The sequence below is a fragment of the Pleurodeles waltl genome, chromosome 3_2 (assembly GCF_031143425.1).
Source record: "Pleurodeles waltl isolate 20211129_DDA chromosome 3_2, aPleWal1.hap1.20221129, whole genome shotgun sequence".
Taxonomy (NCBI): Eukaryota; Metazoa; Chordata; class Amphibia; order Caudata; family Salamandridae; genus Pleurodeles; species Pleurodeles waltl.
The window spans coordinates 52,021,704-52,039,597 of NC_090441.1; the positions used below are offsets into that span (position 1 = coordinate 52,021,704).

At 42.3% G+C, this 17,894-nt stretch overlaps 1 protein-coding gene across 2 annotated transcripts in view; it reads left to right on the forward strand.

Annotated features, from left to right (window-relative positions):
* The first annotated feature begins 770 nt into the window (after window positions 1–770).
* The window catches only part of LOC138286463 (schlafen family member 13-like), a 240,303-nt gene continuing 223,179 nt past the window's right edge, over window positions 771–17,894 (forward strand). For both annotated transcript variants that reach the window (XM_069226749.1, XM_069226750.1), the window contains exon 1: window positions 771–1,078. In XM_069226749.1, coding sequence (XP_069082850.1) covers window positions 981–1,078 — 98 coding nt within the window. In that variant the 5' untranslated portion in view covers window positions 771–980. The remainder of the gene's footprint in view (window positions 1,079–17,894) is intronic.

Sequence of the window (17,894 nt, forward strand, 5' to 3'; positions counted from 1 at the left end):
GCCGGCCTGGAGATGGCTACCGGCAGCCTCGGCGGTCGTCCCACACTGGCGGAACTGGCAGCACTGTGGCTGTTTTACGATGGCCATACAGCTGTGGTCATAATATGACGGTCTTCACCGCCGGGACTGCGGCAGTGAAACTGCCACCTCCACTTTTGCTCAGGTTTCTGTTTAACGCAAATTTAATACACAAATTTAAAGAAAAAAAGCTAGCCTTTACCATCACTTTAAAATAAATGATATCTATGTGGGAGAGGGGCTATGGAGCGATGAGGGGCACTTTTGCTGGGTGGTAGTGAGGGAATCTGAGGAGGAGGTCATGGTTGGGGCAGAGGGTGGCACAACTAGCGCTAAAGCCGGCCCTGCATGCCAACATATTAGAAAAGGAAAGAGGGAGATTATACAGAAGTCAGAGATTATAAAAAAGATTCGGGATAATATATTTCCCCCATTGCCTTCTATTGAAATGGAGGCAATTTCAGGCGGGAAACAGGCAGCATTAAGCCATTTTTTACTTTAAAAAACTGGGAGACTCCCCCTTGATTTGGGTCTATTTGCATGTATGGGTGTGGTTTTTTTATTGTGCACATAGTTACATGTGGATGAAAAGCCAAAAAGTGTTACAGGATGTTTTGTTTGTTGCAGCCACATGCCTGACCACTAACTGATTGCAAACTTTTCTTTAAGCTTCTCGATCGACGACCGAAGCATATGAGTGCACTTACTTTCGGTTTCGTTTCTCCTCCATCTTAGTGCCCGGGAGGTAGGGCGTGACCATCTTCCATATATTCAAAACAGAGGCGGGAGAACCCTGCTCTGCAGTCTAAAGAAAACCACGAAGGACCAAGGATTTGGCAAGGGTTAAACTTACTAACCTATATGTACCTGAGTTAGAGAACAGAGGACGGAGAGTTCGAAACTACACAAGAAAACATTATTTTTCTCCGGCTGCTGCGACACGGAACGTGACGCGGATCAAAATGATGACTACTCAGGATCCATCTTATCTTCGGGGGGCGATGAGCCCGCACCCCTTGACGGAGTCCAGGGATGGGACCTGCTCTTTCGCGGGAGACCGGTGAGTACAAAGAGAAGCACACTGCCACGACCTCTGTCCGACATTATAGTGGCCATTACCGGATTCTGACATCCCCACCCATCTTGGTGGCATCCCTCGTTATGCTTTTTATGCTCCTATCCCAAATTTGCCTGTCAGTTTTTTTTTTCTCCTTGCTGCCTTTATCCATTTTCTAATTTCCACACTTCCAACTATTAATAATTAATTGCACTTATTTTTAACTTTGATTTTGTTACATGTTTATATGGCTAAAGGTCACTACGCGACACCTCTGAGAAGTGCAGTGGCAGACCAATGCCTCAAAAGAATTTTTGCCGGACTAAACACCTGGCTTTGTATGGTTGGTCAGAAGGGCCGGCTTTAGCGCTGTTGGCGCCCCGTGCAGCAAATCTTTTTTTCGCCCCCCACCCCATGACTACCTCCACGGATTCCCTCATTCCTACCCTCTCACAAACATTCATTTGTTTTGAAGCATTAATTTGTTTTAAACGCTAGTAAAGACTGGCTTTACACTCAGCTATCAGCATAAAATACAGATCTGCTCTTTGCAGCAGGCATATTAACCCTGTGCGCTACTTTATATCGAGTCAAAACTGCCACTAGACAAAACTCCAATCTCTAGCAAGAACGTTATTCACAAGAGTTATTTTGGCATTTTAATTGTTTCCTGAAGGCTGGACGCACAAGGAACTTTTCAGGAGGTGCTTTTAAATCGCAAGTGTTGTGAGTTATTGCTAAACACAGCGCCCCCCTCCCCCATCCAGGTCAGCTCCCGGTGCAGCCGCACTGGTTTCACCCCCTGACCCTGTTGGTCAGTGTCTAGTGTCATAACGGAAATAACTCCAAATTTGGGGCGCAATTTTCCCCTGCATATACTGCCATGTTCCCCTGCCTTGTGTGCCCAACTGCATGTATTTCTGTCATCCTGACTTTTATTTTGCCACTAGCTTCATGCCAACCTAGGTGTGTACACAGAGGCCCAAGCCAGTCCATGAATTGGTCGGGTCTGGGATCTCTACTTTGGCATGAGGGGCGTGCCCTCAGCACTTTAAGTGGGCCGGGTATCAGACCTGGCAGTAATTAATAAGCATTGGTAAAGTCAGTATGTCTTGCCTATGCAAGAGCTATTGACTTTGCCACTGTGTTTTATCTATGTTGTACACCTGCTGTTCAGCATGGCTAAAAGTTAGTGGCTTAGAGGAGAGTGGAGTTGCGTGGAGGGAGTGAAGATGTGGACAGTGAGTGGAGTAAAGTGACACAGAGAAAGTTGCATACAGTGGAGTGGAGTAGATTGTTGTGGAGCGGCATAAAGTGGAGTAGCGTGTTGTAAAGTTTGAAGAAGAGTGGATTAAAGTGTCATGGAGTGGAATAGAGTGTAGTAGAGTGGAAGGGCGTGGATTGTTGTAGAGTGGAGAGGTATAGAGTGCTGTGGAGTGACACAGCTTAGAGTGGAGTAAAGTGTCAGAGTGGAGTGGCATTTTGTAGTGTCGTAGAGTGGAGAGGTGTGGAGTAGAGTGGCAAGTCGTGGATTGTCGTCAAAGGTCTTAGAGTGGAGTGAAGAGGATGGGCATAGAGTGGAGTAGAGTGTTGTGGAGTGGTGTACAGCAGAGTGACGTGTTGTGGAGTATGCATGGTGTGGTAGGGCACTGCCATTCCAGAAACCACATTTTCAATTGAAAGGACCATTACATGTGCACAGACATACTGTTTTATTGATAAAACGATACAGTGCACAAACGATAATCAGGATTGTGGAATTTATTAAAATATCTACTTGTCATTGTGGCAAATTGCCTCATAAATCTACTTGTCCTGTATAACAATGTACTTGTCCATTTGTTTCCATGTAGTGTGGCAACAAATTATAGCAGCAATCGTATTGAATTAGAGCTCTGATACTAGCGTCTCTGATTTTAGCAGGGCTGATACTATAGTAGGGCTTGGGTACTAGCAGTTCCCTTATTTTGCCACCTTTCTGCAGATCTACATAGTGGGGCTGGAGGTAGCCGTAAGTAGTAGTTCCAGGGTTAGCATGCCCTTTTGAGTCAATGCAAAACTACTAACTTGTATGTTTTAAGGATTTTTCACCTGGTCTTCTCTAATATTTTCCCATACTGAGAAAGGCTAAAAATGTACTCCTGACAAGGTTCAGAAGTAAAACTTCTTCCAGGGTTAGGAAAAAAATTGTTGGAGGGAAAGTGAACTTGTAAATGCTCAACATATTTTTGCACGAGCAAATAGGAGTACCATTTTCTGGTCCACTTCTCTAAATTCACGAAATACGAAAATCTGCACTAACCCAAAGACGAATACCATTGGTGCCCTTTTGTGACTGTCTTTAAGAATTGGCCCCCAAATTAGGTCTAGCATTAACCAAGACCTTTTGTTTTGATTAAAATTCTATCTTTCTCTCTCTGTCCATCTATCGACTGGACTCACTGTGAATGACTGCAATCAGCTTTTTCCCAAGGAGCATAACAGCACTTAACATCGTTTTTTGTTCAGTGCCAGGAACTACTATAGCAATGGGTACTTTTTTTAGACCAAAATACTTTTGCTTTTTTCCATTATTTGTTTCAATAGTGAGGGCACACAGCTCCCACAACAATAACGTTTTACAAAAACCATGTCAAAACGAGACAAGCATTGACAAAAACAGAAGACTGGCTTTACCAATACTTGTTTATTTTCATGTTTCCTATAATCTTGTTGAACTGGTTATACTGATTTTCCATAGTGAATATTGTTTGGGAATGCTATCATACATCAACACATGTTACTAAGTGATGCTTCAAAGAAATTGCACCTGAAATTTCACAGTAGTTTAGTCAAACATTTTTTTCCTAGTTTTTTTTTTGTGAACATTTTATTTTGAAAGGAAAGAATCACCAATCTTGCTTTCAAGCTTCTGCAAATGTTTGCATCTAATCAGAGAGCATTTGGAGAATGTTAAATGTAGCCTCATATTGTTAAACTTTGTGAATGTGTGTCCACATTTTTTTACTGGAGCAACAGTAGTGAAATCCGAGCTTACAATATTTATTTAGAGTGCTCAGCCTTCTAATAAAGACTTTACATTAATGAACCATAAATGCAAGTTCGAACAGCCTTAACATATAGAAACAAATATTACCCCAACTGCAGACAATTAATTCCTTTTTCTGCTCCATAATGTGATACTGTAATTTGGCAGCCAAAGGGTTGGGTCTACTTATCTCAAGGACACATTAAATCCGAAAACTTGTTGTCCTTGACTCCTATCAACATGTCCTGGGTGTTGGGCTATAGGAATTCCTCATCCCTGGATAATGTGTGGAAATGGCATGGCCTAGTGTATTTATTGGTTTTGATCGCATTCAAATATTTGCTGTCACCACAGTTCAGAATTACAAAAAAATGTGCTTCATTTGTGCTTTCCTAATTCTGATTTATGTTGAAATGTCTGCACATGTTATTTAGAGACATTTACATTTTGAATGCGCTAGAAACAAAGCCTTTCCTTCCACAACCCCAGTAGCCAGCAAGACTGTCACACAAATCCTCTCCTTGTGAAGTCAGAGAAAGAGAAGTAAACACCAAGCTCCCTCTGAAGATAGACACTGCCATTTGACCTTGGTCTTTGCATGCAGAACAAATACGACAAGATTAAAACAAAATTTAGAAGCTTGTTTACAGAAAGCCACCACCCAAGGAAGAGTTTAAGGAACTATGGTAAACAGGCTATGTTCCACAGGAGGGATAAAGACATGCCAAACAGCCTAAAACAATTAAAACCAGCAAATAGAAAGTAAGTAAATGTGAGTTACAAAACATCAAGCCAATGGTAAGCAATGGGCAGAATGTATTCCCAGTAAAGATTTCCAAATGTCCCCAAGAAGTCTATAGCAAGCTTCAACCTAAAAACAGACATTGAAACGGGTCCTTGTTGGGCCCTATATTCATGTCCTTAACTGTAATGCAAAAACACTGATCGATCAAAGAATGTACAAAATGTTAAGGTGATCCATGTCAGTGATTTTGTTCCTATTTATATTTTACATATTTTACTTAATATTGCATCCCCTAAGACTGTTAACTATTTCCAGGATGTTCTGTTTCTGTATTTTTCTTTCATGTAGTGCATAGTTTCAGCTGAGTCACCTCCATGTGTTTATAAGGGTCCATGATTTAGAGCTCCGACATTGAAGTTGAAGGCAGTGCATGTTTCTCACTGTGCCTGCCAATGGGTCAAACGTGTGTTAAGAATTCATACTCATCGAAGCCTTGGCCTCTGAACATAGCACACAGAGCTATGCCTAACATAGAGTGAGCATATCAGGAGTGCTTGAGAGACTCTGAAAATCACTACCTCGTCTACAGCCCTCACTATTGTTTATTTCAGAGTTTCACACTTTCAGAACTGAAACATTTTCAAAATTAATTATGTGCAACAAAATCATTGTTGTTGTTAATTTGTCGTCAACGGCTAACAACCATTGACAATTCCAATCGTCCTGGCTAGTTGTAGGTGTATCTCAGTTGTTGTGATATATATCTGGATGCAATATCAGAAATCCTACAGATGAACCAAAATACTGGTTGAATGGCACACCATGGGAACACAGAAATGTAGTTTTTATGTTTAAGCCACATCCTTATTTACATGAGCCAGCCCCTTTTAGAGACCTTCCACTTTTTATCCCCTTAAAGCCCTGTGCTCCCTCGTTGGCAGAGGAGTACTGTTCCCTTCCTGGGCATAGAGTATCAGTGACTAGATAGTGTATTTTAAAGCAAACAAAAGTGTGGCCAGTCCTTTTGACTCGTGTCTCTTGAAGTGAGGCCTATTGACCCCACTCATGTGCTGTTCTGCTCGTATGCATATGCCCAGAATATAGTGCTGGTATTCAATGTGTATGTGTAGTGAGTCTATATATGTAGCATGTGTAGTGAATGCATAATAAAAGACTCTGTGAGTGAGATTGAGTACTGAGGCCATTCTATAGTGGATGTCCCTGTTCTGGTATAGCATAAGGTGGAGGATGAAGACTGTTCTCCCAGACGCTAAAAGTATATTTCCTGCTTCCATTTTATGGAGGTAGAAGATCTATGCACTGAAGTGAGGCAGATGGAGAAAAGAACACCTTTAAAATGTCATGAGTCCTTTTGTAGTCAAGGGGCTGCTGATAAGTCTTCCTGAGCACTGATGTTTTGTTGATGATAGTGATGAGGGGTGGGTCTGCAGTTTCTGTTGTTTGAGGAGAAGATGTGTCTAGGTCAGGCCTGCCCTTTTAGAGTAGGGTGGAATGGCATACATTAGAGTGAAATAGCTTAGAGTAAAGTAATGTACAGTGGAGTGATGTACAGTAGAATAGCTTATAGTAAAGTGGTGTAGAGTAGAGTGGTATACACTGAAGTGGTGTACAGTGAAATACGGTGGAGTGAAATTACATGGTAGAGTGGGGTTGTTGGAGTAGCGTAGATTGGAGTGAGGTACAGTGTAGTGCTGTATAGTGGAATAGCGTAGAGTGGAATCGGGTACAATGTAGTGGAGCAGAGTGTAGTGGTGTAGAATTATATACACTAGAGTGGAGTTTTGTAGAGTTGAGCGGGACAGAGTGCAATGGGATAGACTGTAGTGAGGATGTACAGTTTAAAACTGTACAATAAGGTGGCATAGAATGGAGCAGCATAGATCGGATTGGCTTACAGTGGAGTAGCGCAGAGTGGAGTGATGTAGAGTGCAATAATGTTGAGTCTAGTGGTGTACAGTGGAGTGAAGTACGTCCTAGTGGAATAGCATAGAGTGGAGTGACATTGCATAAAGTGTTGTATAGTGCAGTAGCGTGGAGTGTAGTAGGGAAGAGTGGTGTGGGGTACATTTGAGTGGTGTAATTGTATACAGTGGAGTCTAATAGAGTGATAATCAAATGGCATACATTAGAGTGATGTGGAGTGGCATAGTGTGTAATAGTGTTGAGCGGAGTAGAGTGGTGTGGGGTACACTGGAGTGGCGTAGAATGGAATAAGGTACAGAGTAGTGGCATACACTGGACTGGCGTATAGTTGAGCACAGTGTAGTGTCGAAAAGTGGAATAGCATATAGTGGAGTGGCGTAGAGTGAAGTGGTGTAGTGTGGAATATCACAGAGTGGAGTCTTGTAAGGTTGAGTGGTGTAGAATGTAGTGGCATAGAGTGGAGTAGCATAGAGTGGAGTGATGTAGAGTGCAATAACACGGAGTCTAGTGGCATAGAGTGGAGTGGAGTGCCACATAGGGGAATAGCGTAGAGTGGAATAGTGTAGACCGTTGTGGCATGGGGTACATTTGAATGGCGTGGAGTAGTGTAGAGCAGAGTGGTGTGCAGTGTAATAGCGTGGAGTGTCATAGAGTGTAATGATGTATGGTCAAGTGGCGTAGATCGGAGTTGTATATACTGGAGTGGCATAGATTGGAATAGTGTAAAGTGGAGTGTCGTACAGTGGAATAGCGTAGAGTGGAGGGGCGTACAGTAGAGTGTCATAATGTACAGTAGAGTGCGGTGCAGTCAGTAGAGTGGGGTGGCCTATAGTGTAGTGACATAGAGTGGAGTGGTGTAGAGCTTAATTGCATATAGTGGAGTGGCGTTGAGTGTGGTACTTGAAACAGACGTAGTGTGATAGCGGGTGGTCATTTGTAGGTGTAATGGGGACAGTAATAAATATTATAAGTTGTAAATGTTAATTTTTGGTAGTATGTGTAAATAGTGCAAGTGTGTTACAGTTATAAGTGTTAAAATATTTTTTTATATATTTTATAAGTGTTAAAATACTTTGTTACATATTCTGCTGCTCTAACTTTGTGGTATACTGTGGTACATACTGATGAAAAGACAGTATCTAATTGGCTAAGGGCTTTCTACAAAACGTAAAAGGCAGCTATTTAATTTTCAGCACACTTTGCTGTGTACTCGGTTAGGGCATAAAGTGTAGTGTCGTACAGTGGAGTTTCTTACAGTGGAATAGCATAGAGTGGAGGGGCGTACAGTAGAGTGTCACAGTGTAGAGTAGAGTGCTGTGCGGTAGAGTGGAGTGGCTTATAGTGGAGTGACATAGAGTGGAGTGGTGTAGAGTGTAATTGTATATAGTGGAGTAAAGTGGAGTGGCATAGAGTGGAGTGGCGTTGAGTGTGGTACTTGAAACAGACGTACTGTGATAGCAGGTGATCGTTTGTAGGTGTAATGGGGACAGTAATAAATATGTTGTAAATGTTAATTTTTGGTAGTATGTGTAAGTAGTGCAAGTGTGTTACAGTTATAACTGTTAAAGTATGTTGTTATATATTTTATAAGTGTTAAAATACTTTGTTATATATTCTGCTGCTCTAACTTTGTGGTATACCGTGGTACATACTGGTGAAAATACAGTATCTAATTGGCTAAAGGCTTTCTACAAAACGTAAAAGGCGCTATTTAATTTTCAGCACACTTTGCTGCGTACTCGGTTAGGGCCTTAGATATAGGTAAGTAGTAGGCTTTATTGTTGTTCTCTACCTATTTTTATTACTTTATTAAAGTGGTAATAGATAGAGAAAAATATTTATATTTTTCTGTATATACTTACACCACTTTTCAGAGAACTGGGCAATTTTTAAAAAACTGTTTTAAGTAGTACAGTAATTTATAGGTATTACTGCCTTCTCTGTAGACATTTTTTAAAATAATTAAATGTTAAAAGTTAACCCTGCACCGTAGTATACTATATCTGTACAATAAAGTGTAGTACAGTGTATTTTTTGATTTTTTACCATTTATTTTATGTTTTAAAGTACTGTAGTAGTACCTAGGAAGTACTGTGGTGCTCCGTACATTTTTAAGAAAAATATATAAACCTGTAAATAATTTCCCCTGCCTATTACCACTTTAATTAAGTGGTAATAGGTAGGGGACAAATATGAAAATTAATAAATACCTATATTTAAGGCCCTAACCCAGAACACAAGGAAAGTGGCCTTAAAGCAGCATGGCTGCGTTTAACTTTTGTAGAGGCAGTCATTAGCCAGTTGCCTAATGCCTTGTCCTTGTTATATGCCACTGTACATTTGTGAAATACTGTGAAATGTCACAAAACTACTACAACAACAGATACCACTAAGTTTAAATGTCTTATTATGTAAAAGCTACGTACCTGTTACACCAAAAAAGATCATAACCACACTATATTCTATAATCCTGCCAAATTTAATGGAAATCTAACTGGGCGTTTGGCCTCTTTGCTGAGCACAAAGTTTATGCAAAAATGGTTTGGTGCGCAAACGTGTTGTAGGACCTTCCTTTTATCTTTGCACCCCCTTGACCAGTCACCATGAAACTTTCCATGCTCCGCCAATGTAGAACAAGCATTGTCAAAGCCAATAGGTTGCGCCTTTGTTTTATTTTTTGAATTCTGTCTTACTAACTGGATTATAAATATTAGAAAAAGGTTATAATAATGTCTGTTTTAAATTTGATAAACTGTTAGCAGTTGCTTATGTTGTGATGTATGCTGAACCAATATCCCAGGGTTCTAAATTTGTGATTTGTACCTTATTTAATATGACATTGTATTAGAGTGCCACTGCACCTGCTGCACCATTAAAACTATGACACTAGTGCCTGCAAGATAACTGCACTTTTGACTGCCTGTTTAGAAGTAAAATTTAGTAACAATTTGTGTTTAGTGGGGTTCCTAGAGCTTTGGGCACAGTGCCACTGCATTTGTTGAACCATTCAAATCATGACCCTAATGCCTGCAAGGTAACTGCACAACTGCACTTGTGACTGCCTGTTTAGTTGTAAAATATAGTATTATTCAGTGCTTAGAGGAGTTCTGACAACTTTTGGGCTCAGTGCCACTGCACCTGCTGCACCATTCAAATCATGACCCTAGTTCCTGCAAGATAACTGCACTTGTGACTGCCTGTTTTGTGGTAAAATATAGCAATATTTGGTGTTTAGAGGAGTTATGACAACTTCTGAGCCCTGTGGCACAGCACCTGATGTATCATTCAAATCATGACCCTAGTGTCTGCAAGATAAGTGCATGTGCCTGCCTGTTTAGCAGTAAAATATAGCAATTTTTGGTATTTAAAGGGGTTCCTAGAGCTTCTAGCCCTGGTGTCACTGCACCTGCTGCACCACTCAGATCATGACCTTAGTGCCTGCACGATAACTGCACTTTTGACTGCCGATTTAGTTGTACAATAAAGCAATAATAAGTGTTTAGTAGGGTGCCTAGAGATTTTGTTCCTCGTGCCGCTGCACCTGCTGCACCATTGAAATCATGACCATAGTGCCTGCTAGATAACTGCAATTGTGCCAGCCTGTTTTATTAGTACAATTTAGCAATTTCTGGTGTTTAGAGGATTTCTGACACACTGTGGCCCTGGTGCCACTGCACCTGCTCTACCATTCAAATAATGACCCTAGTGCCTGGAAGATAGATAACTGCACTTGCGACTGCCTGTTAAGTTCACTGAGAGAATAACAATTTGAAATAAAATGTTGCCCAATTTTACAAACAACTTTTCTTCAAAAATGAGTGAGTGGTGATTTAAGAAACTTAGGGGGTCATTACGACCCCGGCGGTCGGTGATAATGTGGCGGTAGTACCGCCAACAGGCTGGTGGTACATACTGCAACATTATGAAATTGGCGGGTTGGCTGCAGGCTTCACAATGCCACGAAAACCATGGCGGTAGGTCCTACCGGTGACAGGGAATTCCTTCCCTGTCACTGGTAGGAGGTCTACCCGCCCCCCCAAACACTCCCCAGATGCCCCCCCATCCACACTCCCTCCTTCCATTCCCCCACCCCCTTCACGCATACTCGCAGACACGCACCGCGCATACACACACTCACGCACACAGGCATACAGGCATTCATTCACGCATGCATCCATTCATTCTCGCACACATCTGTACACACAATCACACTGACACGCAGACACGCATTCACATTAACATTCATACAAGCATCCATGCACACATTCACACATTCATGCACACACCCCCACACACACACAACATCCCCCACCCCCCTCCTCTGTCGGAAACCCGACTTACCTGCATGCAGGGGGTCTTCCGGCAGGGGACGGGACGGGGCGCTGCTACCGCCAGCAGCGCCTGCCAGCAGAACACCACCAGCCTGTATTATTTGTCATAATACGGCTGGCGGCGGTCTACTGGCGTGGCGCTGCTGGTGGTAGCAGCGCCGCCTTAACACCATTCGCCAGCATGGCCATAGCCGGATTTCCGCCTTTCTTGTGGCAGAAATCCGGCTGTGGTCATTCTTTGGCGGACGGGTGTTAGCCGTGGCGAAGGTCTTTTGGCGGCTGTCGCCGTGGCGGTAGGCGGAATTTACCACCAATCTTATAATAGCCACCTTAATTATTAACCCCTTAGCTGCTGGGTCTTTTTCTCCCCAGTGCTGAGCCCTTTTGTGGCTATTTGGGGTAGTTTGCGCTTAGACCACATACCTTTTTGTGCATATAAGCTATCCATGCCAAATTTGTGTCCTTTTTTTCCCAACATTCTGGGGATTGTAAAGGTACCCAGAGTTTGTGGGTTCCCCTTGAGGAGACCAAGAAATTAGCCAAAATGCAGCTAAAATTAGTTTTTTTGGAAAAATGTGAAAAAAGTGCTGCAGAAGTGAGCATCTGTTTTTTTCCCCTGCAAATGGCATCAACAAAGGGTTTGCGGTGCTAAAATCACCATCTTCCCAGATTTCAGGAACATGCAGACTTGAATCAGAAAACCAAATTTTTCAAAACTGTTTTGGCATTTTACTGGGACATACCCCATTTTTACTATTTTTTGTGCTTTCAGCTTCCTTTCAGTTACTGACAGAAATGGGTGTGAAACCAATGGTGGATCCCAGACAGCTAAACGTTTCTGAAAAGTAGAAGCAATCCTAAGTTCAGCAAGGGGTCGTTTGTGTAGATCCTTCAAGAGTAACAGTTTAAATAAAAAATTGAAATTGTTGAAAAAAACCAGCCCTTTCTGACTACGTTTTGTTCTTTTTCCAACTGTGATAGATTTTTTAAAGCAATATACCGTTATGTTTGCTGGACCCTCCTGGTTGCGGGGATATATAGGTCTTGTACGTTCATCAAGAACCCAAGCTACTCAGAGCCAATAAATGAGCTGCACCTTGCAATGGATTTTTGTTGTATACCGGGTATACAGAAATGAATTTGGTAAAATATAGAGAGTGAAAAATAGGTAGTAAAGAAACCAATGTATTTCTGAAATGGGCACAAGATAAGGAGGTTAGAGACCGTGTTTTTTGCACATTTCTGAATTTGGGAGTTACCATAGTAGCATGTGAATTACAGGGCATTTCTCAAAATTACTTCTTTTTTACACACTGTCTTACATTTGGGAGGCAAAAATGCAGAGAAAGACAATTGGCAATAACACTTGTTCTTCCATTCTGTGTTCCTCCAAGTCTCCTGATAAAAATAGTCCCTCACTTGTGTGGATAGGCCTAGTGCCCGCAACAGGAAATGCCCCAAAACACATCATGGACACATCACATTTTTCCATTGAAAACTCACCTGTTTTTTGCAAAGTGCCTAGCTGTGGATTTTGGCCTCTGCCGGCATCTAGGGAAACCCATCAAACCTGTGCATTTTTCAAAACTAGACACCTAGGGGAATCCAGGATGGGGGGACTTGTGGGGCTCTCACTGGGTTCTGTCTCCCAGAATCCTATGCAAACTTGAAAATTTGGCTTAAAAACACTTTTTCCTCACATTTCGGTGCTGCAAAAGTTCAGGGATCTGATGGGAGTCACAAACTTACTTCCACCCAGCATTTCCATAAGTCTCCCCAAAAAAATGATACTTCACTTGTGTGGTTAGGCCTAGTGCCTGCGACAGGAAATGCCCCAAAACACAACGTGGGCACATCACATTTTTCCAATGAAAACAGATGTGTTTTTTGCAAAGTGCCTAGCTGTGGATTTAGGACTATAGCTCAGCCGGCACATTGGAAAACCTACAAACCTGTGCATTTTTTAAAACTAGACACCTAGAGGAATCCTGGATGGGGTGACTTATGGGGCTCTCACTGGGTTCTGTCTCCCAGAATCCTTTGCAAACCTGAAAATGTGGCTAAAAACACTTTTTCCTCACATTTCGGTGCTGCAAAGTTCAGGGATTTGAGGGGAGCCTCAAACTTCCTTCCACCCAGCATTCCCCCAAGTATTCCAATAAAAATGGTACCACACTTGTGTGGATAGGCCTTTTGCTGGTGACAGGAATGGATCACACAAAGGTCAATGGTAGTCCTTGCATGAGGGCTACTGTTGACCCTGGAGCAGGGATGTGGAATTCCTATCGCCCGACGCCCGGGACATCTAGTTTGGGGTCAAGGGCAACAAGATTTTATGTTTACTTTGTCCTTGGGACAAGTAGACCCAACCCTCTGCAGCACAAACCCTTTGGCTGCCTGTTTACAGAGAGTGGAACTCTCTGCAGTTGAGGTAATGTGTTTCCAAGAGACAATGCTGTTTGAACTTGTATTTATGGTTCATTATTTGAAAACCTTCATTATTAGGGTGAGTGCTGTAAATAAATGTTTTAATGTCACACTTCACTACTGACGTTGGTTCCAGTACAAAAAAAAGAAAACGTGTATACACATGTTTGAAAAGTTTAGGCTATGAGGCTAAGTATAATGCTCCCAGAATGCTCTCTGATTATATGCAAATGAAGTGTCATTTAGTAAAATGTTTTGATGCATGCTAGTATTTCCCAAAAATATTTCTAATGGAAAATCAGTGTAACCATTTTCAACACGATTATGGGAAGCATGAAAATAAACAAACACTGACAAAGCCAACTGATCTGACATATTTTTAGAAGTCTTTTAGTTTCATCAATGCGTGTCTTGTTTTGACATGGCTTTTGTAACACTTTATTGTTGTGGGAGCTACCAGGTCCTCAACATTGTAACAAACACTGGCAAAAAAAAAAAAAAACGTTTTTGAACTCTAAAAGCACATGTTGCCACCAGTGGCATAACAAAGGCCCCGCAGCCGCCCTCCAGGGGGCCCCTTCAGCACAGCACCTGCCCTGAGTGAGTCTGGAGAGGGGGCTCCTCCATGTTCTTTGCAAAGGGGCACCCTCCAGTTTCATTACGTCACTGATTGCCACTGTAGTTCCTGACACTGAACAAAACTACTTTGTGTGCCAATATGCTCCTTGTGGAAGAGAAGAATGCGATCACTCACAGTAAAGCCAGCCGAAAGAGAGAGAAATAGAAGTTTAATAAAAACAAAATGTCTTTGTTAACACCAGACCTAATTAGGGACCAAGACCCACATGTAGGTAGCTTTTTGCATGTCGCAAACAGCGACTTTCGCTGTTTGTGACGTGCAAAAAGTACATTGCGATGCACAAACCCAGTTTTGCGATTCGGTAACCTGGTTACCAAATCGCAAAACAGGTTTGTGACTCGCAATTAGGAAGGGGTGTTCCCTTCCTAATTGCGACTCGCAGTGCAATGTAGGATTGTTTTGCGAATGCGGGCGCAAACCAATCTCAGTTTGCACCCATTTCAAATGGGTGCTAACACTTTCACCAAAGGGAAGGGGTCCCTCTGGGACCCCTTCCCCATTGTGAATGTCACTGTAAACATTTTTTCAGAGCAGGCAGTGGTCCTGCGGACCACTGCCTGCTCTGAAAAAATGAAACGAAAACGTTTAATTTTTCGTTTTTGTAATGCATCTCGTTTTCCTTTAAGGAAAACGGGCTGCATTACAAAAAAAAAACTGCTTTATTGAAAAGCAGTCACAGACATGGTGGTCTGCTGTCTCCAGCAGGCCACCATCCCTGTGAGGCCGCCATTCGCAAGGGGGTCGCAAATTGCGACCCACCTCATGATTATTCATTAGGTGAGCATTTGAGAAGCCATTGCGAATCACAGATGGTGTCAGGGACACCATCCTACATTCGGATTTGCGACTCGCAATTTGCGGGTCACAAATCTGAACCTACCTACATGTGGCCCCAAATTCTTAAAGAAAGTCACAAAAGTGCACCCATGGTATATGTCGTACCCCTATAAAATATTTGTGAACTGTATTTTAGCATGGGTAAATACGCATGTGTAGATTTGCTCATGTGAAAATCTATTGAGCATTTGCAAGTTCATTTTCCCTCCAGCCACTTTCTTCCCAACCCTGGAAGAAGTTCTAATTCTGCCATTGTCAGGAGTAAATGTCCAACCTTTCTTATTATGGGAAAATATTAGAGAGAAGCTGGTGAAAATCTTTAAAACATGCAGGTTAGTAGGTTTGCAGACTCAAAGGCATTCCAGCCCTGGAACTATTGCTTACTGCTTCCTCCAGCCCCAGTATGCAGATCTGCAGAAAGGTGGAAAAATAAGGAAATTGCTACAGTAGGGATTGAAACTGCTAGTATTCAAGCCCTACTATGGTAGTAGCCCTGGCATAATCAGAGAGGCTATTATCAGAGCTCTTACATAATGAGATTGCTGCTATAATTTGGCGCCACACTACATGGCACCAAAGGGACAAGTAGATCTTTTTACAGGACAAGTAGATTTGAGAAGCAACCTGTCCCGTGGACAAGTAGATATTTTAATAAATTCCACACCCCTGCTGGAGTGATCCATTCCTGATGCAGGCACTAGGCACAGGCACACAAGTGGGGTTGTGTTTTTATCAGGACAAGTGAGAAAAAACTGGGTGTTAGGAATTTTGTGGATCCCTGCACATTCCTGTAGTTTATGTGACGAAAAAGCTAGGCAAATATTGTTTTTAATCAATGTTTAACCTTTGCAGGGTATTCTGGGTAAGAAAACTTTGTGGAATCCAAACATGCCACACTTCTGAGGACTGCCCCAGGTTCAGAAATGTCTGGGTTTAGTAGGTTTCCCTATATTGCCTCCGAGCCCAGGACCAAATACGCTGGTGACTGTCTTACAAAACCAGGCTGTTTTATGGTAGGTAATTTTGATGTCTGCACAATCCATTTTGGGCACTTCCCTGTCGCGGTCACTTGCCCACCCATACAAGTGAAGCAACATTTTTCACTGGAGACTTAGTGGAACGCTGGGTGGTAGAAAATTTGTGGCTGCCTGCAGATTCCAGGACGTCCCCTCACTGAAATGCAAGCAAATGTGTTTTTTAGCAAAGTTTGTGATTTCAAAGGGATTCTGGGCGAAGGAAAGCTGGTGAGAGCCACTCAAGTCCTGCACCCTTGGACTCCCCTGGTACTATTATGTAAAAGTTAATCCACCACTCACATTGGTTAGTTTTAGCACCTCCAGAAATTATGGTTTAAAAGCATGAATACTTGTCAAAGTATCTGTATATTGAAACCGAGCCTTCTGAAGGTGAGCCATAAAGCCATTTCAAGGCACCAACTGCTTTATGGTCTATTCACACACAACAAACAACACTTTCATACTGCCGGCCACTGGCCCAATCCAACCAATCACCCATCAACTTACCGCTGCCAGACAAGGTCCCTTCACATTCAAACGCCACAGGACGGAATACGTTTGACTACATTTTACCACCTGTCATGTAACTGCCTCCTTCCTCCTGAACATTACCGAAGGCATCCATAAGGAACCTTTACTAATGACTCCTATGACAGCCACCTGAGACTCAGGAAGACATGTTTTTCATGCACCTTTAGCGCACTCACTGTGCTAAATCCAACTACTTCCAGTTTGTGTATGGAAGTTGGGGGTGTCTGAGTATGCCTTGGGAAACTAAGGCAGGCATGCTGGGGAATGTTTGCGATGTTCCCAAAAGAGAAGGTCATAGACTATGAAAAAGGGTAGTGCTTGGTACATAGGGTAGTCCGTGAAAACGTAGCAAATGTCCCAGCCAACATTATCTGCAGTGCTGTGACTGTAATCCACTTATACAGCACACTGAACATCTATTAAGTTCTGATGGAGGATGAAGATGGCAAGCAGGTCAAACACTGACCCATACATGTCATTGTCCTTCAGTGCTGGGGTGGCAACAGTGGGTTTGAATCCATAGGTGTAGATGATGTGCATCTGTACTACCTTTACTATCTTCCTTCTACCTGTGCAATAACCCTCTGAAAGCACACCTACCATAAGCTTTCCTTACCCGTTCATGTCTCTGTCCTCATCAGAATCCTGACTAATCCTGTATAATTGCCAAGCAAACCTATACTAATGCTTTCTGCCATTATCTACTTGAAGCTCAAGAAAATATGTCTTTCATGCGCCATCAGCACTCGTACTGTGCTAAATCTTCCAAGTTGGGGGTGTCCGAGTATGGCTTGGGAGGCCTGTTCCTTGAACTGAGCGAGCATATCTACAGTTGAAACTAAGGTAGACATGCTGGTGAATACATCCTAGGGTTTCTAAAGTAAAAAGTGAAACAAATATCCTGTGGGACTCTTTCACCAACACTTCTACTTTTGCTTTGAAAGTAAAGCTACAAATTGAATTTGCACACTTTCAAACAAGTAGAAATAATGGTGAATATGTCCGACAGGACACTTGTTTGACTTATTACACTTGATCTTGTTCTTGTTCTGGTTCTTGTTGGCAATCATGGTGGTCCTTGTGTAGCATACATAAGTTCCCTAACAAGCACTTCAAAATTCAGTCATGCCTTTATCATTTTGCCACACAGGGTACTCGGTGACAGTGTGGCATATGTTCGGTCCACTAATATTTGTAGTGTGAGGACTATAATGCATGTTAATCGAACAGAACACCAACCACGTTCTGACGGTGTATATAGGTGTTGAGCAGGCCATAAGGAAGTCCATGATTTCCTGAAGTAGATAAAGTAAAATTCTG